This window comes from Phlebotomus papatasi, chromosome 1, assembly GCF_024763615.1.
Source record: "Phlebotomus papatasi isolate M1 chromosome 1, Ppap_2.1, whole genome shotgun sequence".
Lineage (NCBI taxonomy): Eukaryota > Metazoa > Arthropoda > Insecta > Diptera > Psychodidae > Phlebotomus > Phlebotomus papatasi.
Genome location: NC_077222.1, coordinates 51,945,150 through 51,972,415, shown reverse-complemented (window position 1 = coordinate 51,972,415; position 27,266 = coordinate 51,945,150). Strand labels below are relative to the sequence as shown.

Sequence of the window (27,266 nt, the reverse complement as noted above, 5' to 3'; positions counted from 1 at the left end):
TCATCTGAAACTGTGAAAATATCTAAATTCCAAAATAGACATGATTTCGAATTATTTGACCCTACTCGTTTGAACGTTAAAACCTAAATTGAAGTTTGTGTCATTGATTGTTTAATGTTTCATTAAAAAGAACTCAGAGGCTGCATATGTTCATCTGTTTCCCTTACACAAATAACAGTATAGGGTACAGGGGGTACTGTGTTATGCCTAACGCTCAATAACTTAGCTGAGATTCTTACAATCTATTTTATTTTGTAAACATGTTTTCGAAACTGCTTATGAGAGTTACGAGTCATGTTTTCGAAACTCGCTTTTATTAAAATGTTAAAAAGTATTTACAAAAAACATGTTTTTGACATTTCAGTGAGAGTTAATGATATCGCGATCTAGTCATCTCGCTCACTGTTACATAAAATTTTGTAAACATGTTTACAAACAAAAAATTATTGTGCTTTGGGCAGAATGCCCAACGCACAATAACTTTTGTTTTGTAAACATGTTTTCGAAACTACCTATGAGAGTAAGCGAGACGACTAGATCGAGATCTCACTCTCTCTCACAGGAAGCTCCGAAAACATGTTTACAAACAAAAGTTATTGTGCGCTGGGCATAATGCTCCCAGTGCACAATCAAGTAAATTTCCTTGGTGCACAATAACTTTTGTTTGTAAAAAAGTTTTTAAAATTTCCTACGAGAGTGAAAGAGGCAACTATATTTAGATCTCATTCACTCTCACTGAAATTTCAAAAGCATATTTACAAAAACAAAAGTTATTATGCACTGGTCGTGGTCATAATACCCACTGTACAATAACTTGTTTGTAAACATGTTTTCAGAATTTGCCACGAGAATGAGCGAGATGACTAGACCTAGATCTCACTCACTCTCATTGAAATGTCAAAAACATGTTTACTAAACAAAAGTTTTTGTGTCTTGCGCATAAGGTATATATATAAATAAAGTCTGGTGTTATTTTTTTTTATAGAGGTATACATATATTATATGTCACGTTCACTCTAAATCACATTGCATATAAAAACGCAACGCTAAGTAACTTATGATTTGTTAACAAAAATCATGAAATTTAGTTTAAACAATTTTTTAAAAATTCTACAAAACTTTGAATATGTTATTATGAGTAATTGATTTGACTTCAAAATTTATACTATTTTGTAAATTGTTGATAGTTTTGTGCAATATATAATAGAATTAATTAATTTGTGAAAAAGCTCTGAAACGAACTAAAATTTTAAAGAAAAATGCTTTTTCAAGAATGAAAATTAAAAATTATATCACTTTATACCAAAGAAAATTTACGAAACTAGATATGCAAATTTTGATAATTAAATTTTCATTTTTTTTAACTTTTTGATTTCAGATTGCAAAATTTTTGTAATCTAAAATGTGTGACAGAGGCAATAATTACGGAAAATCACATGAAAAATCTATTTTCTGTTTTTTTTTTACCTTGTTAAATGTTTTATTAGCGAAAGTTTGATAATGACTGCGTCATATTTCTCTTTACGGTTCTGTTTAAAACAAGCCTATATTTTAAATATTCATTTTCTATTAAATTTAAAATATTTTTCACATAATGACTATAAAATTGTGAGCTAAAAAGACTGTACAAAATTGTTGAATATTAACGACACATTAACATAATTAAAAGTTCATAAAATAGGGAAAATTCAAAATAGAAATTTTACTGAAATAATTTTATTAATATAATCTTCATTTCATGCTTGAATAAGATATATCCAGTTCGAATAATTAATTCTCTATCTACTTAACATCAAGGGTAGTCAATATCGAAAGGATTAAATACAAAATCTGTGCAAAGCCATGATTTGGATGGGAATTTGTATCAATTAATTTCTTAAATGAAATACAGAGAATTAAATAAATTCTACAACATATACTTTTTGGCTTTTGAATGAATTTATGATGAGGAAAGGCTTAAATGTAATTTTGTACATTAATTCTTGCTTTCCATGCTATTTTCTCACACTTCCCTCTGCTTTTTTTTTTACCTCTTCACACCTTTCATTAGCAGTGTGCCAAGTGAATTCGTAAATAGTACTACGATATATTGTAGTTTTGCATTGTTATATGGAAGCTGTTTTAAGTGCAAACAAACCAAGGATCCTACTTTTGTATACATATACATATTAAATGTTTACACTGCAGAGCTTTTTGGCCTATGTTGAAGCCTTCATTTGCATTTAAGGTGTAATTTCGAGGTGGATTTTACCATTGGAGATTTACGTTATGTAAATACGGTATTAGTGTAGCAAAATCTTTTGTAATACTTTGTGTTCATTACTATATTATCAGCTTCTATATGCCTTTCTATATTGGACAGTTACTTCTATTTTTTCAGCGTAACTTCAAAAATCGAATTTTTTTTCTCTCTTCTTTTTCAAATATTGATAGAGGCATAATGTCTTTTTTGTTTGTTGTACCAATAAAATACTTACAAGCACTGGTGCCGGTCTAATCCTGAATAGCTGGGATTCAGCATAGGAAAGCAAAAATAGAAAATCAAATAAGTATATTTGTTTCATTTCCACATTTATGGACAAAAATTGGAACATCTTTTCATCCAATTTTTTTTCTGTTGTTTCACATGGGAACTTTTTTGGATGCAGGAAATCTATTAAAAGACTAGTGAAATTTGATTCGTCTTTTTTTATTAATTTGAGAAGAAAGTTGTGAATAAGTTTACGTAAAAGTATGAATTATCCTTAAGTGAGATCGAAAGTTATTAATTTGTTAAAACAAATAATATCTTCCATTGCAAAGATTGCAAATATTAGCAATGAGACTGTATAATTTAACCCAGGTTAATAGGAACCAAAATATAAAGTTTATAATCCGTGTAAAGACTTAAATTACGAAGAAAAAATAAAATAATTTTTTAATTGCATTGCGCTTAAGGAGATGCGTGTATTAGACCCCATGGATGAAATTGAGCCCATAGTAAATTTATAAACTTAAAAATATGTTTTAAAAGTCTGAAGTAACGAACTTTTAGAGCTTTTAAAAAAATACTTAAAATTTGTAACTGGAATCCCGTTTTGTTTTTAATTTAGGGATCCATCGGGAAGATGATTTTCCTGTACAATCCATTCAGTTTTTAATAAAACCGTTAAGTTAAAACTTAAACTTAAAACTTTCAGATTATCACTAAACCTACCGACTATTTTTGGTCGTTTTTGCTAGCGCGCTTGGTCAAATGACTGACCGCGGTAGGTAGGCTACTAAACAAATATTTATTGGAAAAAGGGGAAAAAATTTAAATTTAATTATTGAAAAATATAAGAATAGTTTAAGAAATTCATAAAGTGTGATAGCGATATTGTACCCTTTAAATATGGGTTAATTTTAAAAAGTTTTTAAATCGGACAATTCGATCGGTCTTGTTAGGTTTAGTGTTAAATAATAATAAACGTTCTGATTAGTGAAATCCGATGAGTAGAAAATTTTTACTCTCTTTAGCAGTTTTTGAAAAGTAAATTATTTATTTATGGTAGGTTAAATTACATTAATAAAAAATCCCGCCAATGAGATTAAACTGTGTAATTAAAGACCACATAATAGGAACATATTTAAGCATTTAAATTAAACTTTTAAGGAGATGACCGAATATGACGTGCCAATTTCTGAAAATAAAGCGCAGTCCTTATTCTTTTTCAGAATCCAAATAAAAAACCCAAAAAAAGCAACGATGAATTGAAAATATTTTCGTTTCATTGTCCTCTTTAAAAACTAGGGAAAAGTGCCTAGTTTTCAAAATGTATTGCGGTGTCACATGTATTAAGAAATATAGGAAAAATTTAGTCATTACAAAGCTTGGGAAGCATGGGCACTTTCCCCTATTCATAATGATTTTTCCAGATATGAGATATTCATCAACATGGTTCAAGTTCTTTAAATTTTTAATAAACGACGTTCTTGTATAAATTTTGATTTTAAAACAAATTTTTTTTGTAAGTGTTCCAAATTTCGGCATAGTTACATATAAGCACCGAAGTCCTAAGTTTGAAATGCAATATTTTTAATTCATATTGATATTTTTTGTTACTTTCTTTTCGGGAAGGCTGTGTGGAACCTTGAAAACTAGTTTATCATCTTTGTTTTCTTTAAATCACTTCCTAAAATATTGAAAAATTAATAAAAATATGGACATTGCTTTGGGTAGTATTCCGGCCACTTTGTGTGAAATACCGGCCACCTTTTTTCTGACCACCTTTTGTGACGCAGCGGATAGAAAATTTCAAAAAGTGAAACGGAACGAGTTTAATATTTATTTTAAGTTTAATACGTTTATATGACCCACAAGCCCTGAGATCTTCCGTGTAATTTGTCCTGAAGACCTGAAGAGTAGCATCTCAAATTTACGCGCAGATTCCCGTAGAAATTTGCCCTTCCTGAACTCTTCCAAGGCCTTTTCCACATCATCTTTTTCATAGAAGCGATGATTTTTTTCTCTGGACATTGTAGAGAACTCAGAAATTGAAAAAAAAAACATAAAATGAATAAAAAATCTAGGAAAGCAAAAGATGTTGCCGGAATAGGCAACACTACCTCACCGGAGAGACGCTCACAAAGTATATACTTTTTTTACGCGAAATACAGGATCCAGCTGGGAAATTTTACTCGAAATTTAAAGATTGATTCACTATTAACATAAACAGAAACAATCTTTAATGAAAACTAATCAATTTTCATGAAAAACACCGAAGGAAAACCTTCTGTAGTTCACCACAAATTACAAGACTGCTAGAAACACAATCGATCTGTCACATTTTTTGTAAGACTTTTCACACTGAGGTTTACAACGCAATTTAAATTCAAATTATACCTAAAATTTAACGGTCTTTGTGTTAATACATCCTAAAATGAATAAATATTTAAAAGAAAAATGAATTCATTGACTATTCGAAGATTACATACATAATTTTAATTAATCTATTTGCATGGCCGAAATTACACTCAAAGTGGCCGAAATTAGAAGCTGGCCGAAATTTGGCACACTTCCCCTATGGATTCTTTGGGTTCCTCGTGAGTTCCCTGAAAAAATATAATGGATTGTCTGAATTTTCAAGTTCCACCTGGGTTCCCTGGTCAGATTAACCTGACTTTCCCAAAATGAGCTGCCCTTCAATTTTTACATAACTGAAAATTCATTCGTTCTTAAAGGGTTAAGTGTCTCTGTCTAATATGACTAGGGGAAAGTAATCTCCCTTCGAACGTTCATGCCTTCGAATATTGTGAATTTTCTTTCGTTTTCCCTAAGAGACTTACACATTTCAATTAATAGTTTGCTTATCATTGATAATTACAAGATAATTACGTGTAAGTCTCTTAGGAAAATAAAAGAAAATTCACATATTATTCGAAAGTATGAACGTTCGAAGGGAGAGTACTTTCCTCTATTAGAAGTAAATACAAAAAAGAAGTTCTACATTTTTGTGATTTTTTTCTTCATTTTCACAGGTGTGCTTTTGTGGCAGATGTTCACTCTTTTTAGCTTTTCAAATTATCTTTTAAAATCCATTTAACACAGATTTAGAAAGTTACAGCGAATAAATTAGAAGGAAAAGGTCAAAACACCGAAATTTTTACTCCCATTTCAGTTAGTAACAGCAAATGCAATCTTCCAAAAGTTTATCTATCATCGCAAATTTTAAAGCTCAATAAGATTCCTAATATAGCCTTTTAAAACGATGTAAAGCTTCACGGAATATCTTTTGCAAACTATTCCAGTTATTTTGAGATAAAGTTTATAGTATTTGTTTGACAATATTCTCCTACCATATGCCTCTCTCTCCTTCACAGTAGTGTGACAAAAGGTAGGAAAATGGACAATAAACTATAATCCAAAAGAAATTTCACGGTGAAAAACTTTTATAGTGGAACAAGAGTGATGATTGTCAGTGCAAAAAGTTTTTGCCATAAACACAATGGCATCATGAGTACGGATTTTCTTCTTAAACTCTTACACAATTCGAGGCCATTTGAAAAGTTTATCGTTACAAATGCAACATAAATATATAAGGACGGCGGTAAGGATTCTCTGTCAGTTGCAACTTTCTCTCACTTAATGCCCATACTTTGTGCCTCAAAATGGTGAATTTCCTTACAACTCCCCCCAAATGCCTTTCTTCAGCATTTCGCACTACATTATTTTAAAGAGGGAATTAATTAAATGATACACCACATAATCATATTCTAAAACTAATTTAGCACTGAAAATGTTAGAATTTCATAGTATACAAAGTAGTGCTAGTGCATAACATGCTTTCGTCAGTTATATTTTTGTTAATAATGCCCAAGACTGAGTTAGAGAAAATGTTGGAAGATTTTGTATATAATTTAGAAGTTATACTCCATGAAACTTGTGCACAACTTTATACTAGAGCCATTGCTCAAATGTCGTCTCAAATGGTTATGCTGTGGAATGATGGGAGACATCTTGCACTTACTAAATTCTATATACCATATAAAAGTATACCTCTGGTAACTTTAACATACATGAACTAAGATTAATTTTAATGTAAATTGAGTAAGACACGTCACAAGTATGAATATGATAATACCAGTTTCGTTGGGGGAGGTTTTTTGATGTGAAAAGATGACATTGTATTCTAATGAGGTGACTTACCTCGCAAGGTGGCGGGGCACTTCTATATGAAGGAACTATCTTAAAGGTAACAGAGCCACGAGCTTCGCGCTATAATGAGAAAAAAAAAATAGAAAAAAGTACCAATGAGCTTATGAATATCCAAAAATTATAAATGACATACTCTACAAGGAAAACACAGGATGAAAATGCAAATGAATTCACAGAGTTATTCTTTCTTCATTAACAACATACATTTTTATAGAGTGATTAAAATATTTGAGTATCTGAAATCCAATTACAAAGTTAGGCATAACTTTACAATACATTAACTTTTTTTGGAAAGTTTTTTTTCATACACAGTGAGGTAATATTTGTTGTTCTTTGTAGGTCTGAAACAGAATTATTTTAAACCACGCCCCGTGGGAGAGTTATCGCCAGCCATAAATTATATTTATTTTAAATATTTTCAGTTTTTATTGAAGAGATATCACTGGCCCATTTAGGCCTAATTTATCTTAAGCGGAGCTTTTCACATTTAATATTTTGAAAAATAGACCACGCCCCCAATAATGATTGTGTCAAAAATGACAATATTTCAATTTTGATGGATTGATATCCAAAACCCTATCAAATTCCTCTAATTTCAACCATGGGCGAATAAAAATTGATGAGTTTGTAAGAACAATATAAGTAAATGGGCGTGGCTAAAAAGGAAATATGGCAATGCCTATTTTTTTCCACTGTGGTGATTAAACGATATAAAAATTAGAGGACCTGGGTAGAAATGCTTTAATATTTTTCAAATAATTTCCATGAATAGTTTTTTTTCAAGGAGAAGACAGTTATTCAAAGCCCTTACTTGAATTTGTGGGAGTGGCTTATATTCCTCAGGATTTCAATCATATGTAAAAATTCTTGATTCTTGGGTTTCTTGAATATTTTGTTTTTTGGCAATTTAAAAAAAAAATTTATGTTTCGTTAAAATTTTTATAGTTTTTTCGAGTTTGAGGAAGACTTTAAGACTTAAGACCTTAGCGAGGGGGCTTAAAGGCAGGGAACATATAAAAGAAAGACGTTAAAGTTTCCCAGGATTTTTTTAAAACTTTTCGAGATTTTATTGTCTTCCACAAAAAGGTTGTAGTGTTACTGGTTTATACGAAAATTCCAAAGTTTTTCTGTGTTTCGAATTTTTTGAGATTCATGAACAAAACTTGAGTTTCTTTTTAAGTTGCATGATTTTTTTTGGTTTTCAAGTTTTGCGAATACTTTTGAAGTACTCCGGTGAAGTACTCAGGTTTCACGCGTTTTGCGAATAGTTTTGAAGTTTTCTTTGCTTAAGCAAAGACTTTATTATCTTTTACCAGTTTCGCGGAACATTTTACAGGCTTTTTCCATGGGATTCTACATTAGTGACCCTTTGCCTGTCCATAAACTAATACTGTATCATCTCATTACACATAAAAAATTGAAATATAAGTTTATGTTTACAGAATACCTACTGAAAGGGGGCGACTTAAAACACTTTGTGGGCGGGGCTTATTTAAGAATTTCTCTCTCTCTTTTGCATAATACGTATAAAAGTTACAGTATTGCAAAGAAGCCTGTAGAAGCAGACAAAAGAATTTTTTTTTTCTGTTTATTTATTAGAACTACCTTGTTTTTCTGCCGTATTTTAAGCTTGTGTAAGCCGTATCGAGCTTGGGTACGTTGGAGCTTTATGAATTTTAAATGTAGGTTGTCTTTTGAAGAAAATTGGAGAAATTGTCAATAGTCTGACACTAATTGGATGGGAAAGATACTTTGCACAAAATATATAGTATATTTTTTGTTATGTCAAACTCACCAACATTCTTTGCAGTTGACTAACTGTTTGATTCTGTACAGGCTGCCCATTGATTTCCCTGATCTCATCTCCAACGTGAAGAGTGGCCTGTCGATGTATCATTCCTCCATGCATAATTCGTGCTACAATGCATCGACCATCTTCCGTCATTTTCAGTGTAATACCCTGCAAAAATTATTTTGTGGAAAATTTCCATTTTTAATTAAAACATGAACTCATGTGATTTAAAATGACAGCAGAATCATATGCCTAACTTTAATAATGTCATTTGGAATGTGATAGGGACTAAAGTGGCAGAGTCCAAGGATATTATTCACCAATTCATATATTATTCTATTTCCCACAGAGGATTTATTAAAATTACATAACTATCATGGTATTTCTTGATTTACACTTGGCACATCTCCAAGACCATTTAAAGCCATTTCTGGCCATTTTAGCAATTCCCTATTATATGTATGGAATATTTTTTTAATACGAACATAAAAATAGTTCTGGCACTGACAATATTGCTCCTGTCGCTCTTGTTGTACTTAAACTGAATTATTTTCCTATATCATAGCATAAAGAGAAAAAAAACATACAAAGACTTTAAAAAAATATAAATATAAATATTGACATTTTTAATGAATTTATACAATAATATCGTATAACATAAAAAGCATTTTATACCAGTAAACTAAAGAGTTGCAGACTTTGAAAGTATATTGCTTGATTTATATCTTATAATGCTTTCTTACAGCAACATTTCACGACTTTTCCTAATTATCCATGTAAACATTAAGTAATGCGACGTAAAAGTTTATTTGTGAGAAAAGTTTATGCACCATGCACTCTTCTCTCAAATTCAAAGTACACAATATCATAATTTATAAAACATAATCAAATGTTGTGCTGAAAAAAGTAAAACAAGAGACTTGGAACAACCATTATTAAATTTCCAAAATAAACGTGAAAGAATTTCACGTAAAGACTTTTTATTGCCTCAATTGAGTTTAGAGAACAATTTTCACAGAAGCATTTAGTTAGACAAGGCAAAGATCAAGACAAAGATAGTATTATTAAGATAAGACTTTGGAATACCTTTGAAAACATTTTAAATAATTCTAATCTACGAAAATAATGAAAGTTTTAGGTAAAATTAAATATGTTTTGATAATTCAGCAGAGCTAAAATGTCTGGCATTTGTTGGGAAATTGCCAAGCTTAAATTTAATACACTATTGCAGTTTTCAAAACAATGAATTTTATTGAAAACAATAAACGAAATTTAGGAAAATGTTTGGAGCATTTAGTAGTAGCAATTACCTAATTAGTTCAGAAATCTAGAGTATTCCAAAGGCTTATCTTTTTAATTATTAAAATTCATGAACTCCGTAAGATGCAAATCACAAAGCTTTTCTTTTTAATTGCTATAAAAATGAGATATTATCAAAATTTTACAAATCGCTCCTTGGAAATTACAAGGAGCAAAGTCAATCTGAGCCATTTTTCAGGAGACAGCATGAAAGATTCAATTTTGTATAAATAATTATATCAATTAAGTATGTTAATAAAAACAATTTAATTCTTTTCTATTTGTATGAGCATTATGTCCAGCGCACAATAACTTTTGTTTGTAAACATGTTTTTAAAATTTCCCATGAGAATGAGCGAGATGACTAGATCTAGATCTCACTCACTCTCATTGAAATGTCACAAACATGTTTACAAAACAAAAGTTATTGTGTGCTAGGCATTATTATAAACATCGAAACATACATAATTTTACCTTTCAAAATATGTTTTTTTATGAGTTAGCTCTTTGTCATTCTAAATTATGCGCAAATTTTCATGAAATTAGAATGACACGGGATCAACTTGCTTGAGTTAGTCCCTTGTTTCACAAAATTTTAAACGATAAATCTATTTTGTGCCCCTTGACTTCAAACAAAATTATGCAACTGTTCAAAAAGATTAAAGTTTTGAAAAACTTTTCTAATTACGAAATTTAATGATTCATATCATCGGAAATTTTATTAAATTCTCTGTCTGAGGGCATTAAAACCTTAAAATCACCAAAAAGTGAGTTGGCCCCTTGTAATTTCCAAGGAGCGAAATTATAATACACTTAAAAAATTTTAAAAATTATTTTGAAAAAAACATCACTTCTAAATCAAGTGAATGAATTTTAGTTCTGCTAATGTAATTAAAAATTTTATATATGACTCAAGCTTTGTATTACTGAATTTTTTATATAATATGTTCCTAGTGGATTTGACACATGGTTCTATTCAGGAAACTTGAGGTACTGGAATAGTCATTAAAATATAATAGTATTATAAAATAGGAGAAAATTTATTAAAACATATTGAAAAAAAATGAATTGGATGAATTGTCGGAATCTTGAATCTCGCTTTCCCCTATAATACTCCCACTCTGTTCAAATAAAAAAAAGTCGTACATATTGGAAAAAATTAATTCCGAGAACTGGTTTTTCCAGATAAAATCATTGAGAATGTGGGATCTTTTACGGTAAATGTTTAATGTTATGTAAATACCTTAGGTAAATAAACAACATATTTAAGATGTTTTTCACCAACAAAAGAATTCCAAGAATTCCTAGAATTCATTTCTTAATCGCAAAACCTTTCTTAACACTAAACCTACCGACCGTTTTTGGTCGTTTTTCGGTCAAATGACAAACCGCGGTAGGGTAGGATACTCAACAAATTTGTCTTGGAAAAGAGCAAAAAATTAAAATTTAAAGATTGAAAAATACATTACATGCATATTTTAAGAAATTCATAAAGTTTGATAATGACATTGTATCGTTTAAATATGTGTTATTTTTAATACGTGCAATTTGACCGGGTTTTGGTAGATTTAGTGCTAAAGTTTTTCGAGTTCAATTGCCACAAGAACTCTAAATGAACCATCCATTAACCAATTTGGACGAGTTTGTATTCAATGGAAAGGTCTTGGAATCTCTGAGGAGATGTAATAGGTTCTAATGTCTTAGGGCCCAAATAGGCTCAGATTGATCCTAGAGAATGTTTTTGCTGTGGAATTTGGCAAGAGGTAGGAAACATGTATTCTGCAGTATTATACGCTGATGGCTTAGGATTAACGATTGAAGGTCCTTTGCGAAAAATTTCTTTTATCCTTTATGCCCTAAACAAGAATAGAGCAGCTTAAAGCATAGGGCAAAGTGATACAAGTTGGACAATTCGCCGGTACAAGTTGGATAGGGATTTTTTCTTGATAATTACAGTACTAATTTTTTTTAAGCACAAGGAACCAAAATATAAAACTAAAGTATTAAAAATACAAATAAAAATGATGTACTAAATTTGTCAAGAAAAAGAGCCCTGTCCAACTTGTACCACTTTACCTTATATGACTTTAGAAAATAAATATTTTTAGAATAGTAAAATAATATCTTTTAGAATTGTGTCACTATCAAAAGAAAATTGCAAGGTAAAGACATCAAACAAAGAGATATTCTGATAATTTGTGCTCATTCTCCCAGAAAGACATCAGTTCCAGATCCAGAAAATTAGCACGAATTGTCCCACCTTTCTTTAACTTTTCATCTCAGGATTTTAATAATTATTAATGCATTATTACTGAAAGTGACATAGAGGTGGGTGGGGTAGTGTCACGCATGAGTAACTTTTGAAAATAAAGATTTTTAGGATGAAAAATAGTTACTAAAAAATTGTACCGCATATTTTCAGATAGGCAATACTCAAGAGACATTAGCGGAATATAGTTTGAATATGGTTCATATTCGTTTAGCAAGTTGAAAAAAAAAAGTTCAGCTGAGTGAAATTGCCCCAGCTTCAGTCAAAATTTTAAATTTTATCTAAAAAACGAGGTGTTGAACTAGGAACATTTATAAAAAAGTTAATATAAAAATTATCTTTTAATTTGAAATAGTCTAATCGATAATAATTTTTTTTCCTGATGAAAGAAAATTAAATTAGTAATTATCTTTCTCTCCCATTAAATACGTGACTTGCCCCAGAAAGGTAAAACATTAAAGAATTTTCATTGTGATTGCTTTCTGGGGCAATAACAAGCGCAAAGTATAGATTTTCATTACATTAATCTTCCTCTCACAAAATAATCAAGGGTAAATATTGATATTGCTAGAAGATGTTTATGCAATAATAAAAGAAGTTTGCGATATAGAGTGGTAATGCTTGAGTTATTTGGGTAATTTTGACAAGATGGATGCAATAAATTGCTATTAATGGTGTAGTAAAGTCATCCCATATCGGAAATTATTTATCAAAATAGAGAATAATTTATATAGCACAACTCACCATTGGTTCATCGGTATTCTTCTGAAATTGAACCAGTCGAACGCGTGTAACATGCTGCAAATCACCATTATCCACATTATCAATATCATCTCCATTGAGATAGGGAGCTATTGGGGGCGGCGTTACGCGAAGAGCCTCTTCGCCGTATACTTCTCTTGCTACTACGTCATGAGTATGCAAAAGAGCCTGCAATGGAAAGAAAGGAATGGAGCAATTTAGTAAAATTAACGGGAACAGTAAAAACTGGGAATAATGTCAATTGGTACATTGTCACAATGTCAATAAAAAGCAATTGATAGAATGTTCTTCGAGTATTTTTGGTGAAGAATCTACATAAAAAGTATAGCTGTAAAACTTTCCGCACTTCAGAGAAATTTATAGTTTTCCAGCAAAGAGATAAATTCTCATTGATTTTCCCCATTTTCCGGGCGCAATTTTTAATATTCTTAAATGGACAAAGTGATTTTACTTCCTATAGTGTTTTTTTTATTGAAAACTTTCAACATACCCAAAATTATGTGCAGTTAGAAAAGTAATTTCTTTTGTACAAAAACCTTTTAAATTAAAATGTTTCAATTGCGCAGTGTATATGGAAGAAATTACGAATATAGTTTGTTGTTCTGCAAATATTCATTTTGAATATTAAAGAGCAAATACTAACATTCTATATAGGAAACTACAGTTGAATTCAACAGCTTTTATTTGATTAAGTAAATAATTTTATAGAAATGTTTGTAAAATAACTACACAACATTAATTTTCATGGAGAAATCTATGTATTTTGCCCAAAAGAAAACCAACAAAACGAACAACTCCATTAAAATACAAACAATTTTCAACCACAAACCAAAATGAACGAGAATTCAACATTTGAAAAAGTAAGATCTTGTCATTTGCCATTGGAGTAATAAATCGTTTTCAATTTAGATTTAGAACCATCCACGACAGAGATTAATCACCGTATAAGAGAATGAAAAAGAAGTCTCTCATTCACACCCATTCATAGACCACTTTTGAGAGTCACTTCAAATACTGCAAGTGCTTTCGAGGTTTTCTATTTCAAAGAATGAGGTATTATCGAAATCTCAGAATAGGTTACGTGAGAAAAATGTCCATTTAATTCATAATCAAAAGCTTTTCTTTGTCAAATATTCGAATGATTGATCTGAGAAAGTTTTCTTAAGATTTTTTTTTCTTGGAGAATAATTGCCTATGCTTAACTCGCTTTACACTTTTCACAAAAATGCATGTCATATTTTTCTAATATTTAAAATGCAAAAGTTTAATAACAAGTTTATTACAAGTAATAACAAATTTTATTCAAAGAAGAGAGAATAGGAAAAAAGACATGATATTAAGAAAACATGTATTATAAGGGAAACTGGGGCACCGCCAAATACGGGGTAGTGCGATTTTTCAATCAGCACTCAGAAAAGAGCTTATTTGAGGCAAGGTTTAAAATCAACTATAAACAGGGTTAGCCACGGTTTAATTTTAAAAAGGTTTTAAACTGTAAACATGAGTTAACCCTGTTTTAGCAATTTTAAATCCTTTTTTTAGTGAAGGATTTCACTATTAACCTTAACACTTCGGTTTAAATCTTGCGCAAGGTTTGACTGGTTTTAAATTTCTATCATGGCGAGATTCTTAATGCATTTAAGGGTTTCTCGTGTAAACTTGTCAAGTGGAATCAGTAAGAGAAAAATGGTGTTTAGTGTTCAGTGTGCCTCAAAGAATGGAGGCATTCGCGTTGACATTTCGGGGATTGGGGCTCAATATGAGCCCCCAGTGACCACCCAGGGACATATCAGCGACATAGAAGAGTGAATTGTGAAAAGTTCTGTGGTAAGTGGTGCTTAATTTTCTTTTCAAGTTTGTAACCAAACGTGCGCGTCAAGAATCAAAGTGCGGAGTTTTCTCTCTTTTTCATGAGATTTTCACTGAATTTAGGGTCAATTTTACCGTAAATGTGTAAATAAATGGTGAGCAATGTATTTTCTAAAAAAATCTCGGTGAAATTCTTGAAGATTTTAGTGGAAAAAGCGTGAAAATTCTGTTCACTGAGGATTATCCGCACGCCTAAATTTTAAACCCTGTCAAGATTAGGATCTAACCCCTGTTTTAACCTTGAGTTAACCGTGTTTTAATCTCTCAAGGGTTGATTTTCATCCTTGCCACGGTTAGTATTGGTGCAATGTGTGCGCGTCTAAAGCTATTGTGCGGCATTTCCTCAAGTTTTCACAGAATTTATCCCAATTTTCCACCATCAATGCCTAAATAAAGTGAGAAATTTATTTTCATAAAAAATATAGGTGAAATTCTTGAAGGTGTTAGTGGAAAAAGCGTGAAAATGCTGTTCACTGAGGATTTTCCGTACGCCTAAATTTTAAACCGTGTCAAGGTTAGGATTTTACCCCTGTTTTAACCTTGAGTTAACTTTAAGTGTTTTAATCTCTCAAGGGTTGATTTTCATCCTTGCCACGGTTAGTATTGGTGCAATGTGTGCGCGTCTAAAGCTATTGTGCGGCGTTTCCTCAAGTTTTCACAGAATTTATCCCAATTTTCCACCATCAATGCCTAAATAAACAGTGAGAAATTTATTTTCATAAAAAATATAGGTGAAATTCTTGAAGAAGGTGTTAGTGGAAAAAGCGTGAAAATGCTGTTCACTGAGGATTTTCCGTACGCCTAAATTTTAAACCGTGTCAAGATTAGGATTTTACCCCTGTTTTAACCTTGAGTTAACTTTAAGTGTTTTAATCTCTCAAGGGTTGATTTTCATCCTTGCCACGGTTAGTATTGGTGCAAAGTGTGCGCATCCAAAGTTAAAGTGCGGCGTTTTCTGTATTTTTAACGGGATTTTCACGAAATTTTAAAAATTATTATTTTCATATCTTCATCTTTATTTTATAAAAAAAAATCGATAAAATTTCTCGTGATTTTAGTGAAAAAAACTGTGAAATGCTGTTCACCACAAAATATTCTAAAGACTTTTGAATTTTAAACTGTGCCAAGATTACGTTTTAACTTCTTTTTTTTAATCTCGAGTTCACCGTTTTATACGTTTTCTATTTTCCACGGGATTTAGTCTCATTTATTGCTAATGCATAAACAACTATCTATCTATCTATCTATCTACATGTCTAAACGGTTAAGATAAATTTTGTAATTTTAGTTTATGTTACCATTTTTTCTTAGATGTCGGAACTCCAGATTTGCAGAAGTTCGAACGAGAGGATCATACTGAAACATGGAAATTTACCTAAAATTTCAAGAGGAGAGAGGAGAAGCACGCCAGGGAGCAGTGGAAATGGAAAGTGCAAAATAAAATAATTGCCGCTGTCCTAACCTCTTACACATCCTTTGAAGTGGTGCAGGCTGAAGCAGGATTGATTAATTTAAGCTTAAGGAATTACGTAGGTTTCAGAAACCATAAAATATGCCCTCTTTAATTTTTTTTTAAATATAATAAAGAATATTTCTTCAAATCCAACTCTGAAACATAAAAGTACAACATTAGAACAATATTTTCTAAAATTTTCATTTACAAATTTCAAGAGGCTGATCTTTTAAAATGATTTTCGGAGACATAACTCACATAATTTTTCTCTGAAATCAGAAAACTAAATATTTGCTGTTAGCAGTTGAGTAAAAGTTATATTTCAACGGAAGTTTAAAAACATGAAATTTGTTTTCAGTAGCATTTTTTACAACACCATGTATTTTACACTACATTTCGCTGTGCAAAATAAGGTATGATCAAGGAAAAAAAAACAAATCCTTGTTTAAGTTTTAAACAATCAACTCTAGAAGTATGTAAATTTTCGATGAAATTGATGCATTAGTTTTCGAAAAATTTTGCATATAAGTCTCACAAATTGAGATTTTAAAAAGAACTTTTAAAGTTGATGCTTCTCAATTGACTTTAAATAAATTTGTAAAGGCTCTATCGTAAAGTTTCTCACTGGGTTAAAGCTTTGAGATGAGAAAATATTCTTCACATGTTGTACTTTGTTATCAAAGAATCTGTATATATTTTTTTTTAAAGTTGCAATACTACAAAAAATTTCTACTAGGGTGTATACGCCATGCTGGCGTATACACACTAGTAGAATTTTTTTAAAAAATGCCTTTTTTAAGCAAATTTCCCATATCCTTGTGGGTAGAAACGTCAGAATTTTTTAAAAAAGGCATTTAAAAAAAATTCTACTAGTGTGTACACGCCATAAAGCTGTTAAGGTAATCTAGATATATTTATTTATTTTTCATTGAGATAAGATTAAATATTGAAAAAGAATATATATAAGTAAACAAATACTGTCAATTTTTCTTAATGGATTTTCCTAAGTTTTTGCTTAATTATTTTGAAAATAACTTTTCTCATGCTGTTGTAAAATTTACTCCCTAGTTTTTGCTAATATTGTTTAAAAAAGCTTTAAATAACAGATATTTTTACGATACCTTAAAAAAATAATAATATAATAAAGTTTAAAGTAATGAAATAACTAGGAGTTATAAATTCTTATATTTGTGTTAAATTGTAATTATTTAATAGTAAAATAAGGAATTATAATGATATATTGTTAGAGAAACAAGTACCATTTTGTTGTAATAAATTCTAAATGTTTACTTAACCTAATTATAATTTTTTTATACTTCTACACTGATGTATGTATATGAGAAATTCAAATCTCACTTAAGTAAACTTCTTGGAGATCATTTTTCAATCTTTGTTAGAATTTAAGTCAAATTTACATGTAAAACAATTAAATAAGGCTTAGAAATTCCTTTTATAATATTTTTCTTCACTGAGAAAATAAGAAAATAACGACTAAAGTATAAACTTTTTATTCTAGCCGTTACTTTTTATTTCCTTAGTGATGCAAAATATTATAATAAGAATTTCTAGTTTTATTTAATTATTTTCCAAGTAAATTTGATTTTAATCTTAACAAGGGTTAAAAATAGTCATCCAGGGGTTGAAAGAGGCGAGATTTGAATAAACTCATGACAAGGGTTGTTTTTCCGCTTGCCAGGGGTTGATGGAAACAAGGATTGAGTGTAACCCGTGTTACGGGTTAAGCCATACTCCTTCCAGGGTTTGACGAAACAGGGTTTACGGTATAAACATGGCGAGGATTGGTCTTCATTCTTGCCAAGGTTTACTGAGAAAAAGGTTTTAAAATATACCCCTGACAAGGATTATGGTTTACTCTTGCCAGGGTTTGACGAAAACAGGGTTTAAAATATAATCGTGACGAGGATTGGTCTTCATTCCTGCCAAGGTTTACTGACGGCAAGGTAAATCAATATCCATAACAGGATTTGACTTTCTACCTTTTCAGGGTTTGGTTGAAACAGGGTTTAAAAAATACTAGTACATCAAACCTTGCCACGTTTAGGTTGAAACAGGGTTTGGCATCAGTTTGATAGACAAACCCTGTTTTACATACCCATTTAACCGTGGATTTTTTTGAGTGAGATATTCGACTTCTAAGGGCAAGACCTATAGGAATTTATAGGCACCATAGGGATGCTTGTCTTACTGAAGAAATGGTTGAGATAGTCCAAGTAGTTTAGAAATAAAATTAAGTGTTTGGTGCTACCCCGTGTTTGGTGGTGCCCCAGTTTCCGCTACTGTCTCATTAAATTCCACCCAAAATAATTTAATGCCGACCCAATTTCAAAAATCGTAGACAAATTATGTTATTTTTTTCTGATAGTGTTGAATCTTGAAAAAAAAAACAGAGAAACCAAGAGCGCTACAAGCAAATTATGAGAATTTAGGTTCTAATAACGCCTTACTTAGAGAATTCTACAAGATTATATTAAGAAATAAAGCTTATTGGGTTATAGCTATTTAAGACAGGCCTTTAGTTCAATTTTATGAAGAAAAATTTCCACAAAATAAAATAAGTATCATTTAATCAAAAGGTAAAATTCAACATTCGTTTGTAACTATCATAATCGTAATAAATTGGCGTAAACAAAAATTAGTTCAAGTTGTTTACGGATTTGTTGGGTTATACATTTAATTTTAAGACGGTTCGCATTAATTATCACAATTATGAGTTCAACTAAATTATTTTTGACTATATATACGTAATTTGACCCTTTAAAGACGACTAGGGCATCAGGGTCGCAAAAAACAAAAACGTTTTGTTTTAATGTCAAGCGTAATACCAGGATTAACTACTTTGTTATAAGATAGAAGATTTATATAGAAATGTTACTTCTTCTCTTAAAAGCAACCCTGTGTAATGGTGTAATAGATTCAGCATTAATTTAAAATCACTGGTAAAAATAAAATTGATCCAAGTTTGATCCTTTTGCAAAGATAATGGATCAAAATTCAAACGTTGAATGAACATTTATCGTAATAGAACATGTTAAAGTGATCCATCTTTTGCAAAAGGATCAAATTTGGATCAATTTGATCTTTTTATTTTTACCAGTGATTCCTATAGGGTAAAATGAGGTAATTTGGAACCATTTACAATTTGGGACACTTGAGATTTTCTCATTGTTTCAGAAGAACAAAGAGAAAACAAATACCGCAAAATAGAAGAAAAGGAACAGATTTCTTCTTTTTAAATCTCTAAAACACTGAGAAAATCTCAAATGTCCCAAATTGTAAAGGGTTCCAAATTACCTCATTTTACCCTACGAACAATTTAATGTGAATAAACACGCAATAACGTTAGCTCTAGAAAAATTTACAAAGTGCAAAGTGATACATTGGGAAGATACATAAAGTAGCTAACATAAGACGCCTTAGGTAAGTCATTAACTCGAAAAATTTCGATTTAACACCGATAGTCCCTATGTTTTTTTCACAAGTGTACTCATTTTTAGCATATGCTGTTAAGTCCACCCCTATGTTTCGCGTTTAAAATAAAAACTACAGAAAAAAAACTTGACTTCCTAAACATCATTTAATTTTTTTTTATTAAAACTTGCATTGCTCTTAAATATTATCTTATGTATTTTTCAGAATTTTTAGTTTGCTCTCATTCATTAAGAGCGCTTATAAAATGACAAATATAACTAATGACCCATGTCCCCAAGGAAGAATTTAGAATAATGAATCAGGCGAAAAACAAGTGAAATTTAAAAGAGAGAGCATCAAAATCCATCGTTTTATCATCAAATTTTTATACAAAAACAATCTTCTTTTTTCCTAACTGAAAAATTCTATAAAGTGCATTTTTGTATATAATTGAACCATTCAAGTATTCAATTCAAAACACATATCGACGTTTCATAGTATTATTCTTTATTATGCAAAATTTTCTTATTTTATTAATATAGTTTTATTGCAGAAGAATTCCCTGAGGATGTGAAACAAAATGAGAAGCATTTTTGCGAAAAATATTTCACAGTGCACATTTGCATTTAGAATATGTATAATTTATTTTAAAAGAATAAATTTTTCTTCCTTTTTTTTCCACCATAAATATAAGCTAAAAATATAAATTTGTCAGTGAGGATCAAAAGTTTAAAATTTCTTCGCGATGAAGACAACTGGTATGCAACAAATTAACTCTGCCTCCTTCCATATTAATAAACTTGAAAAGTTGAAGGGAAAAAGGACAGTTTCAGGATAATTAATCTTAGTTTAGATACACTTCACCATGTTAAGTGCCGACATCATCGTAAGTCTAAAACTAAGTCAAGTTTCTGTCTGCAAGGAAGAACACTGAAAAACTTTTCCCACTAAGGATTATATCTTTCATGCTAAAGGGGACATCCTCACATGGTATATACGCCTGGTGGTATTAAAACATTCTTCCTAATGGCTTATGTGAATAATTATTATTGTTTTATTAGTCTACATAATAATACAATTTAATTTTCTACTCTACATCATTGTGTTGAATATGCGGAAAAGCGCCAAAGATATAAGATATTGTATATAACATCCCTTTCACTCTTATTAGATCCACTCGAGTATTATTACATTTCCTTAATCTGTCTCAAAGGTTGAAGTTATAACGTAAAATTTAAACTGCCAAGTCCTGTTGAGCTTAGAAAAACCTCTTAATTTTCCTATTTTCACCCCTCTCGTGAGCTTACAACAGGGACTTGAATAAGGATACAATATAGGGCTGTTATGTAAGATAAAATACAAAAGGATTAAATTTTACATTTTCCCCATCCAAGAATAACAAATAGAAAATTCACAGATTAAAATTCATGTGAGATATTTTACTTTTCAAATGAAATATTTCAATATGGGCAACCATTTCCATTCTGTGTTAGAAAATAGAAAACGGATGGAAATTTGTAGACCACAATTTGCCAATTCGATCAAATTATTGTGTACAACGGAGTTCAATTACCCCTGAAAATTCCTATTATAACCAAAATATGGAAAATTTATTAAATTTACAACAATTCTCACAGTTTGAACATGCAATTGAAATTCGAGAGTTTTAAACATGGATAAACACCCAAAAAGTGATCCGATAGCGAATCACAGCATTGCTTATACGGCTTATACCCATCACAATTGTGCAAAATAATTCTTATTAGAAGTTTGGTTGTACCATGAGTTTAAATATATAAATTTATTCAACTCCTGCTGTGTTCATTTAATTCACAATACCCCCAGTACCCTAAATCATTTATTATCATTCACACAACATGATAGTCCGCAAAATTGAAAAGGAAATGAAATACTGTACCATTAATTTATTACCAACTACTCAAAATATTCTCTCATTTCCCCCAAAACACTATAAAACCATAATTTATGCAAAAGAAAACTTATGAAGCTTATTCATGGTATTTTACACTTGAAAATTATCCCAATGATTATCATTAATTGCTGTAAGCCATTTTAAATGAATAGAGGACTATATAATGACTATATAAATATAATATAATTTACAAGATGAGAAGATACTAAAAAAAGAGGTTGTACTTTATTTGCATAATAGACTAAGTTGATGTGCTTTATAGTGGGAAAATTGCTGAGGACAGAAATGAAATCAAATGAGACAGGAGAAAACCCTTACACGACGACGTTCAATTAACGAATTCTTTCATCAAGAAAGAACCATTTGTCGTTGTGAAATCTAGAAAAAAGTTAACCATAGACATGATGTAAATAACAAGACACTGAAGTACTTTTACGAGAGGCTATCACTTTCAGAAATTTAAGGAGTACCATTTTAGAAAAATAGTCAAGACACGAGAAGTAAATACCAAAGCACTCGAGCATTGATCAATTCTCGAAGTCGTGATTAAAAATTATTAGCCAGAATAAATGGGACTAAATTTGATAGAAATGGTCAGTGACAATGAAATTTAGCAGATATATTATAAATGAAACAGAAATCATAAATTTCAACTGTCTGAAATTAGTGAAATAATCCTAGAAACGAGAAAATGAAGAAGTTACGCTGTGACTTAAATCCTTAAATGTTATAATGACATTCCGATAATGTGAATTTCACCCTTACGTAAGTGATCCGAAATCGATGTGAATGATATAACCTTTTCAGGTATATCCTTTAAGGAATAATCATTAGGTGTTGGGCACACTTACGACTTAAGCCGAGAGACGATTTAACTTATAATCAAAATAATGATTAGATTACATTTCCATCAGGTTCTGACTGAACCGTCTCTCGGCCTAATCCGAGAAACGGTTTAGTTAGTGGAAAATTTATGAAAATTTAGTCTAATTGTTATTTTGATTACAATTACGTTAAGCCGTCTCTCAGCTTTTTTCGGAAGTATGTCCAGCACATTAGGTACCTTATCAAATATCAAAGACGCAAGATTGGTTCATAAACTTTCATTAGTAGTTTTTAACTGGTGGAACCGATTTGGACATATCCGGAATTCAAGGATCTTATCAAATAAATCCAAAGTTGTTCCAATCGATTAAAAAATATATTCTTCTAAAGAGCTGAATATATTTTGTAAGAGAACACATTTTTTTGGTGGGAAAGAGGACAAGTAGGGGAAGAATGTGGGTCTTGATCTTGAAACACAGGTTGATTTACGGTGGGAAAGGGGCTTCTGAATAGTATCTCTAACCGTTCTGTCTCTAGGTCTAGAATTATTGAGAGGGCTAGTGGAAAAAGAGCTCAAAACAGTATACCAATTAATTTGCTTAAGTAGTTTAATTTTTGGTTATTAAATAAAGGTATTGTACCATTAATTTTAAGAGTAAAACAGGCAATAGATATGTAAGTTGGTATGAAAGGTATATACATACTACAAGGTATTATCACGTAATCGAATTCGAGTAAAAGTATATTCGAAGTTTGTTAGCAAAAGTAAATTCCGATTTGAAGCACATTAAACTTTAATTCGGTTAAAGGATAAAAATTTGGACCGATAATTCTTTATAAATTAACTGAGATTCCTTACAATCTCAGCTTTTGTGGTCCGAAGTGAAATACAACCTCGTCTGGTCCGGTCTAAATTTTGGAATTACACGTTTTGACACTCATAGATCACGAATATCATATGCGCCAAAAATCGATTTTCATGGACGTCACGTCCCGTCCTGTCCCGTCCAACCATCGTATAACCGGTATAACCACTCCTGGAGAGAGAACGGAGAGAGATATCGACAAACGGTTTTTGGTAAAGGTTAAATGTTGATAGGTGGCTAGAAGTTGTTGATGTCATATTCACCCTTCACCCCTTTCCGGCATTTTGGTATGCCCATCCACATTTTGTATTCTCAATAACTCAGCCCCTATCACACGGATCGGTCTCAAATTTTAGTATGCTATATCTGGGCTTAATAGTTTTAAATTAAAAATGAACTTAAGACCCCAGCGAACCCGAGCTAGAAGGAGTCAAAATTTTAATTTTTAAATGGCCATATCTCCGGTTCTATTTATCAGAATTTGAAAATTTTAGTGATTTGAAAAGCTCTTCTAAAAAAGCTAAACCCCTTCTAACACCCCAACTTCGTCCGAAAAATCGCGTTGAGAAAATTGTTCTTGGTGGCCGAAACAGATAAAATTCGTCTGCGGGATTCTTTATCCCAAAAATTGAACTCAAAATCGAATTTTTTCGCATTTCGAGTTGTAAGCACTTTGATGTTGCTTGTAAAGAATATCACCAATTATAAGCTTATCTTGGCTTATCATTTTTTTGGCACTTTCACAATTTATATGGAAAAAGAATATTCAAAATTTGTATATCACTACAAACCCAATATCCGCCCCTGGAATATGGAACTTTAGGGTGACACACCAAAATCCCTCAATTGCACTGTATGTACCTCAGGAGAGCTTTAGAGGGACTTATGGTTCACCGAGTTAATTAAACTTTAACCGAATAAAATCCCTTTGTCCGCAATCCTAACTGTACATTCTAAATTAGAAAATTGTTCGTCGGATACGTAAAAACTTTAACACTTGGCAATCAAGGCTATGTAACTTGGAAATTTTTAATCATTATAATTTTTCAGGGAACTTCTTAATTAGTGTATAAAGGTAAAGTCTTGGCTGAGAAATTGATGAAAACTCTTTATGATTCTACTCAAAAATATGTTCACTTTAGTTAAACTTCTACCAGCCGTGGTAAATTTTATTGTACACCACACATAAAGATTATACCAGAGAGGATGAATTTTAGAGGAAGAAAAAAATGTTTTTTATATGAAATGTTTGAGTGTCGAAAGAGGAAATATTGGATGTTTTATGCCCATCGTTGATCATCAAATCCAACAAGTACTAAAATCATTTGCAGTATTTCCGCTCAAATGGAGGCATGTTGCGAGTATAATATTTAGAAGGCTCAAACGCAATCCAACATGTTAGAAGGAAATTGGTGAACTTTCTCTATTCCCAACGCGTATTTACTCATCCTCAAATTATACCTAACATCCTGTTCCAACATACACACACACGGTGTATGATTTCACACGCTTGTGCAACAACATCCCGATGCCTCATGGAAATTTATGAATTCCACTCGCAATGGAAATAACAGGCTTCAATTTCCTTCTGAACGCATAACAACGCACCAGGGCAAGTTTAGAATTTTAATACATATAGGTACAATTTATCTGTGATGATCACTGTCTGAAATATCCTGAGAGTTTGCCATCAGGAATCTAATAGAGAGGTTATTCATGTGCATAGAATATAAATCATTGTGTCACAGGTAATTAATAAAATATTCAAATGTAGCTAAAATGTAACACAGCTCCCTTCGTGTTAACTGAAACTTGTTAATTTTGATGAAATTCCGTATCTGCCTAAATAGAATTATTGTTCCTACAGTGATTAACATTTCAATTTCGAATGGAAGAGCGACAGTATTTCATAAAAGAATAAATTTTCATCTCATAAGAATATTAGAACAAAGATATGGACTTTTAGCTGACAAAGAATTATTTTCCCAATTACCATTCTTTTGATATCATCATTTTACTTTTGCGAACAGCTCCCAATGATAATGTGAAGGTTCAGCCTTAGGGGCCATTTGATTGGATGAAGGAGTAAAATGAGGTCAATGGAAAACGGCCTCAAAGTGGAGAATCGTGTCCCTCATGTTTAAAGTTCCCTTTATATCTCAGTCATTCTCTACATCATCAAAATCTCTCTCATCCCCTGTATCTCCAAAAATATTTACTCCCTATACTTTTTTTTGTTACTACTTTTTTCACACATCAACTCCACCTTTCCCTTTAATACATCTGACACTGGAAAAGTATCTGAATAAATCATTTACGCACAGGCATGATTTCACAGGTAATTTAATATTTATTCATTAAATTCGAGGTAAATAAAGAAAAGAAAAACATTCTTATCGCACCGCAGGAAGAAAGAAAAAGAAATTTCCCTACAAAAGGGCAAAGTTTTTTTTTTGGTTACTTTTGGAGATAGAAATTGTAATATGATATTTTTGACTCTTTGATTATGGCCTATTACAGCTGTCTAATAATTCTCTCTTTCCACATTTCACCCTAATAATGCCTTTGTATAACGTATTTTAGGTATTTCATTCATTCAGTCATTTTCAACCGCTTATCCCTATTGGGGTCGCGGGTATTTTAGGTATTCAATTTTAATATTAAATTTAACATTAAACTTTAATAAATTCGGTAGAACACCGCGCAGAGGAATTAAGTGAACTAGGTCTTCTTGCATTCGAGATTTCTGCCTTGCAGAATTAAACTGAGTAAATCTATTGCCAACAAATTTTCGGTGATCTAAATGGGATTCCTACCCGGGATATTTACATTTTATAGAGCGAGTGGTATATCACTTAATCGGATATCATTTAAATGTAGAGCACGCAGTAGATTAAAATTAAGGTAATCCTTTGAGTGCTTTGTCTTTAAACGGCGCGCTTGAATTAATTGAAATAATATTTTTTTTTTTCACTGGAGAACTATACAAGGACTATTTATTTAAAAATTACTTAAATTAGAGCTGAATAGAATAAGGTAAAGAGCCCTCGAGTCGACCGGTTCCTCGACTCGACCGGTGGTCAATTTTTGAATTGTTGATGGTGAATTTCTTTAAAATTGTCACTGATTCGTATTTATTTATGGAATAATTGACCTATTAATGTTAGATCATACGCCAAATATAAGTGCAAATATAAATAAATTGATTAAATAACTCTACCGGTCGAATTGAGGAACCGGTCGACTTGAGGGCATTTTACCTTACTAAGACTGTCTTCAGGTTCAGACAGTTCATTTCCCGACGGTGTTAAAATCTTAAAGGGACAGATAATCCTAACCGGCTTATGTAGGTGAGATTCTTAACGTGAGCTAACTCGGAGTGCATGCAAATTCGATTTAGAGCTGAAGTTGGGAGACGCCATTCAGTTATCTTGAATCAAATTCGTGAAATTATACAAATTTTGTATTTAAACCAAAATATCAAGGATTTGGATGAACTGACAGAAAAGTGTTATATGGGTGAAATGTAGACCAGAATGTTCTCTATAATTTTGCCGTAGAACTTGAACTCATCGATTACTCAGAAGCCAAGATAAGCGAGGTTTTTTGTTTCTTAACTCGTTTTATCATCCAGAGTTCCCCAAGTAGTCATTTGTTGAACTTCAACTATATCAAAGAATTGTTGTATTTTGCGGGACTTTCCATTTAAACCCCTATTTTAAGTGTCTTGGTAGAGTAGAGGCAGTCAAATTGGCATCTGAGTGATTTCAAAGCGTTATTATTGGAAAAATCAATTTTTTCACACTTAAACGGCAAAATCGGAGTGATAGCGTAGTCTGAGTGGAAAATGATGTATGGACGAAATGTAGAGACAAATGTCCTCTACAATTATGTTGAAGTAATCATCAAAATCGGTTCAGCGACAGTCGAGATAATTGAGGTTATGTGATATTGAAATTGGTTTTTCGACTGTGGCGCCCCTGGTGTTGATCCCACAAAGTTCAAATATTCTAGAAAGTTGTAGCATTTAGTGAGATCTTTCGTTTAAGCCCTCATTCATCAAAATCGGTCACATAGAACCGGAGATATGATT

General features: G+C 31.3%; 1 protein-coding gene across 20 annotated transcripts in view; it reads right to left on the bottom strand.

The window, feature by feature from the left end:
- LOC129805730 (peripheral plasma membrane protein CASK) overlaps positions 1–27,266 on the bottom strand; it is a 518,962-nt gene that overhangs the window by 28,334 nt on the left and 463,362 nt on the right. For 9 of the 20 annotated variants that reach the window (XM_055853886.1, XM_055853936.1, XM_055853870.1 and 6 more), the window contains 4 exons: positions 12,781–12,966; positions 8,472–8,636; positions 6,669–6,736; positions 2,478–2,529 (listed from right to left, as the gene is read on the bottom strand). In XM_055853886.1, the coding sequence (XP_055709861.1) occupies positions 2,478–2,529; positions 6,669–6,736; positions 8,472–8,636; positions 12,781–12,966 (471 nt within the window). Of the gene's footprint in view, positions 1–2,477; positions 2,530–6,667; positions 6,737–8,471; positions 8,637–12,780; positions 12,967–27,266 lie in introns of all 20 variants that reach the window. The other 11 variants (XM_055854005.1, XM_055853971.1, XM_055853996.1 and 8 more) reach the window with 2 other exon arrangements.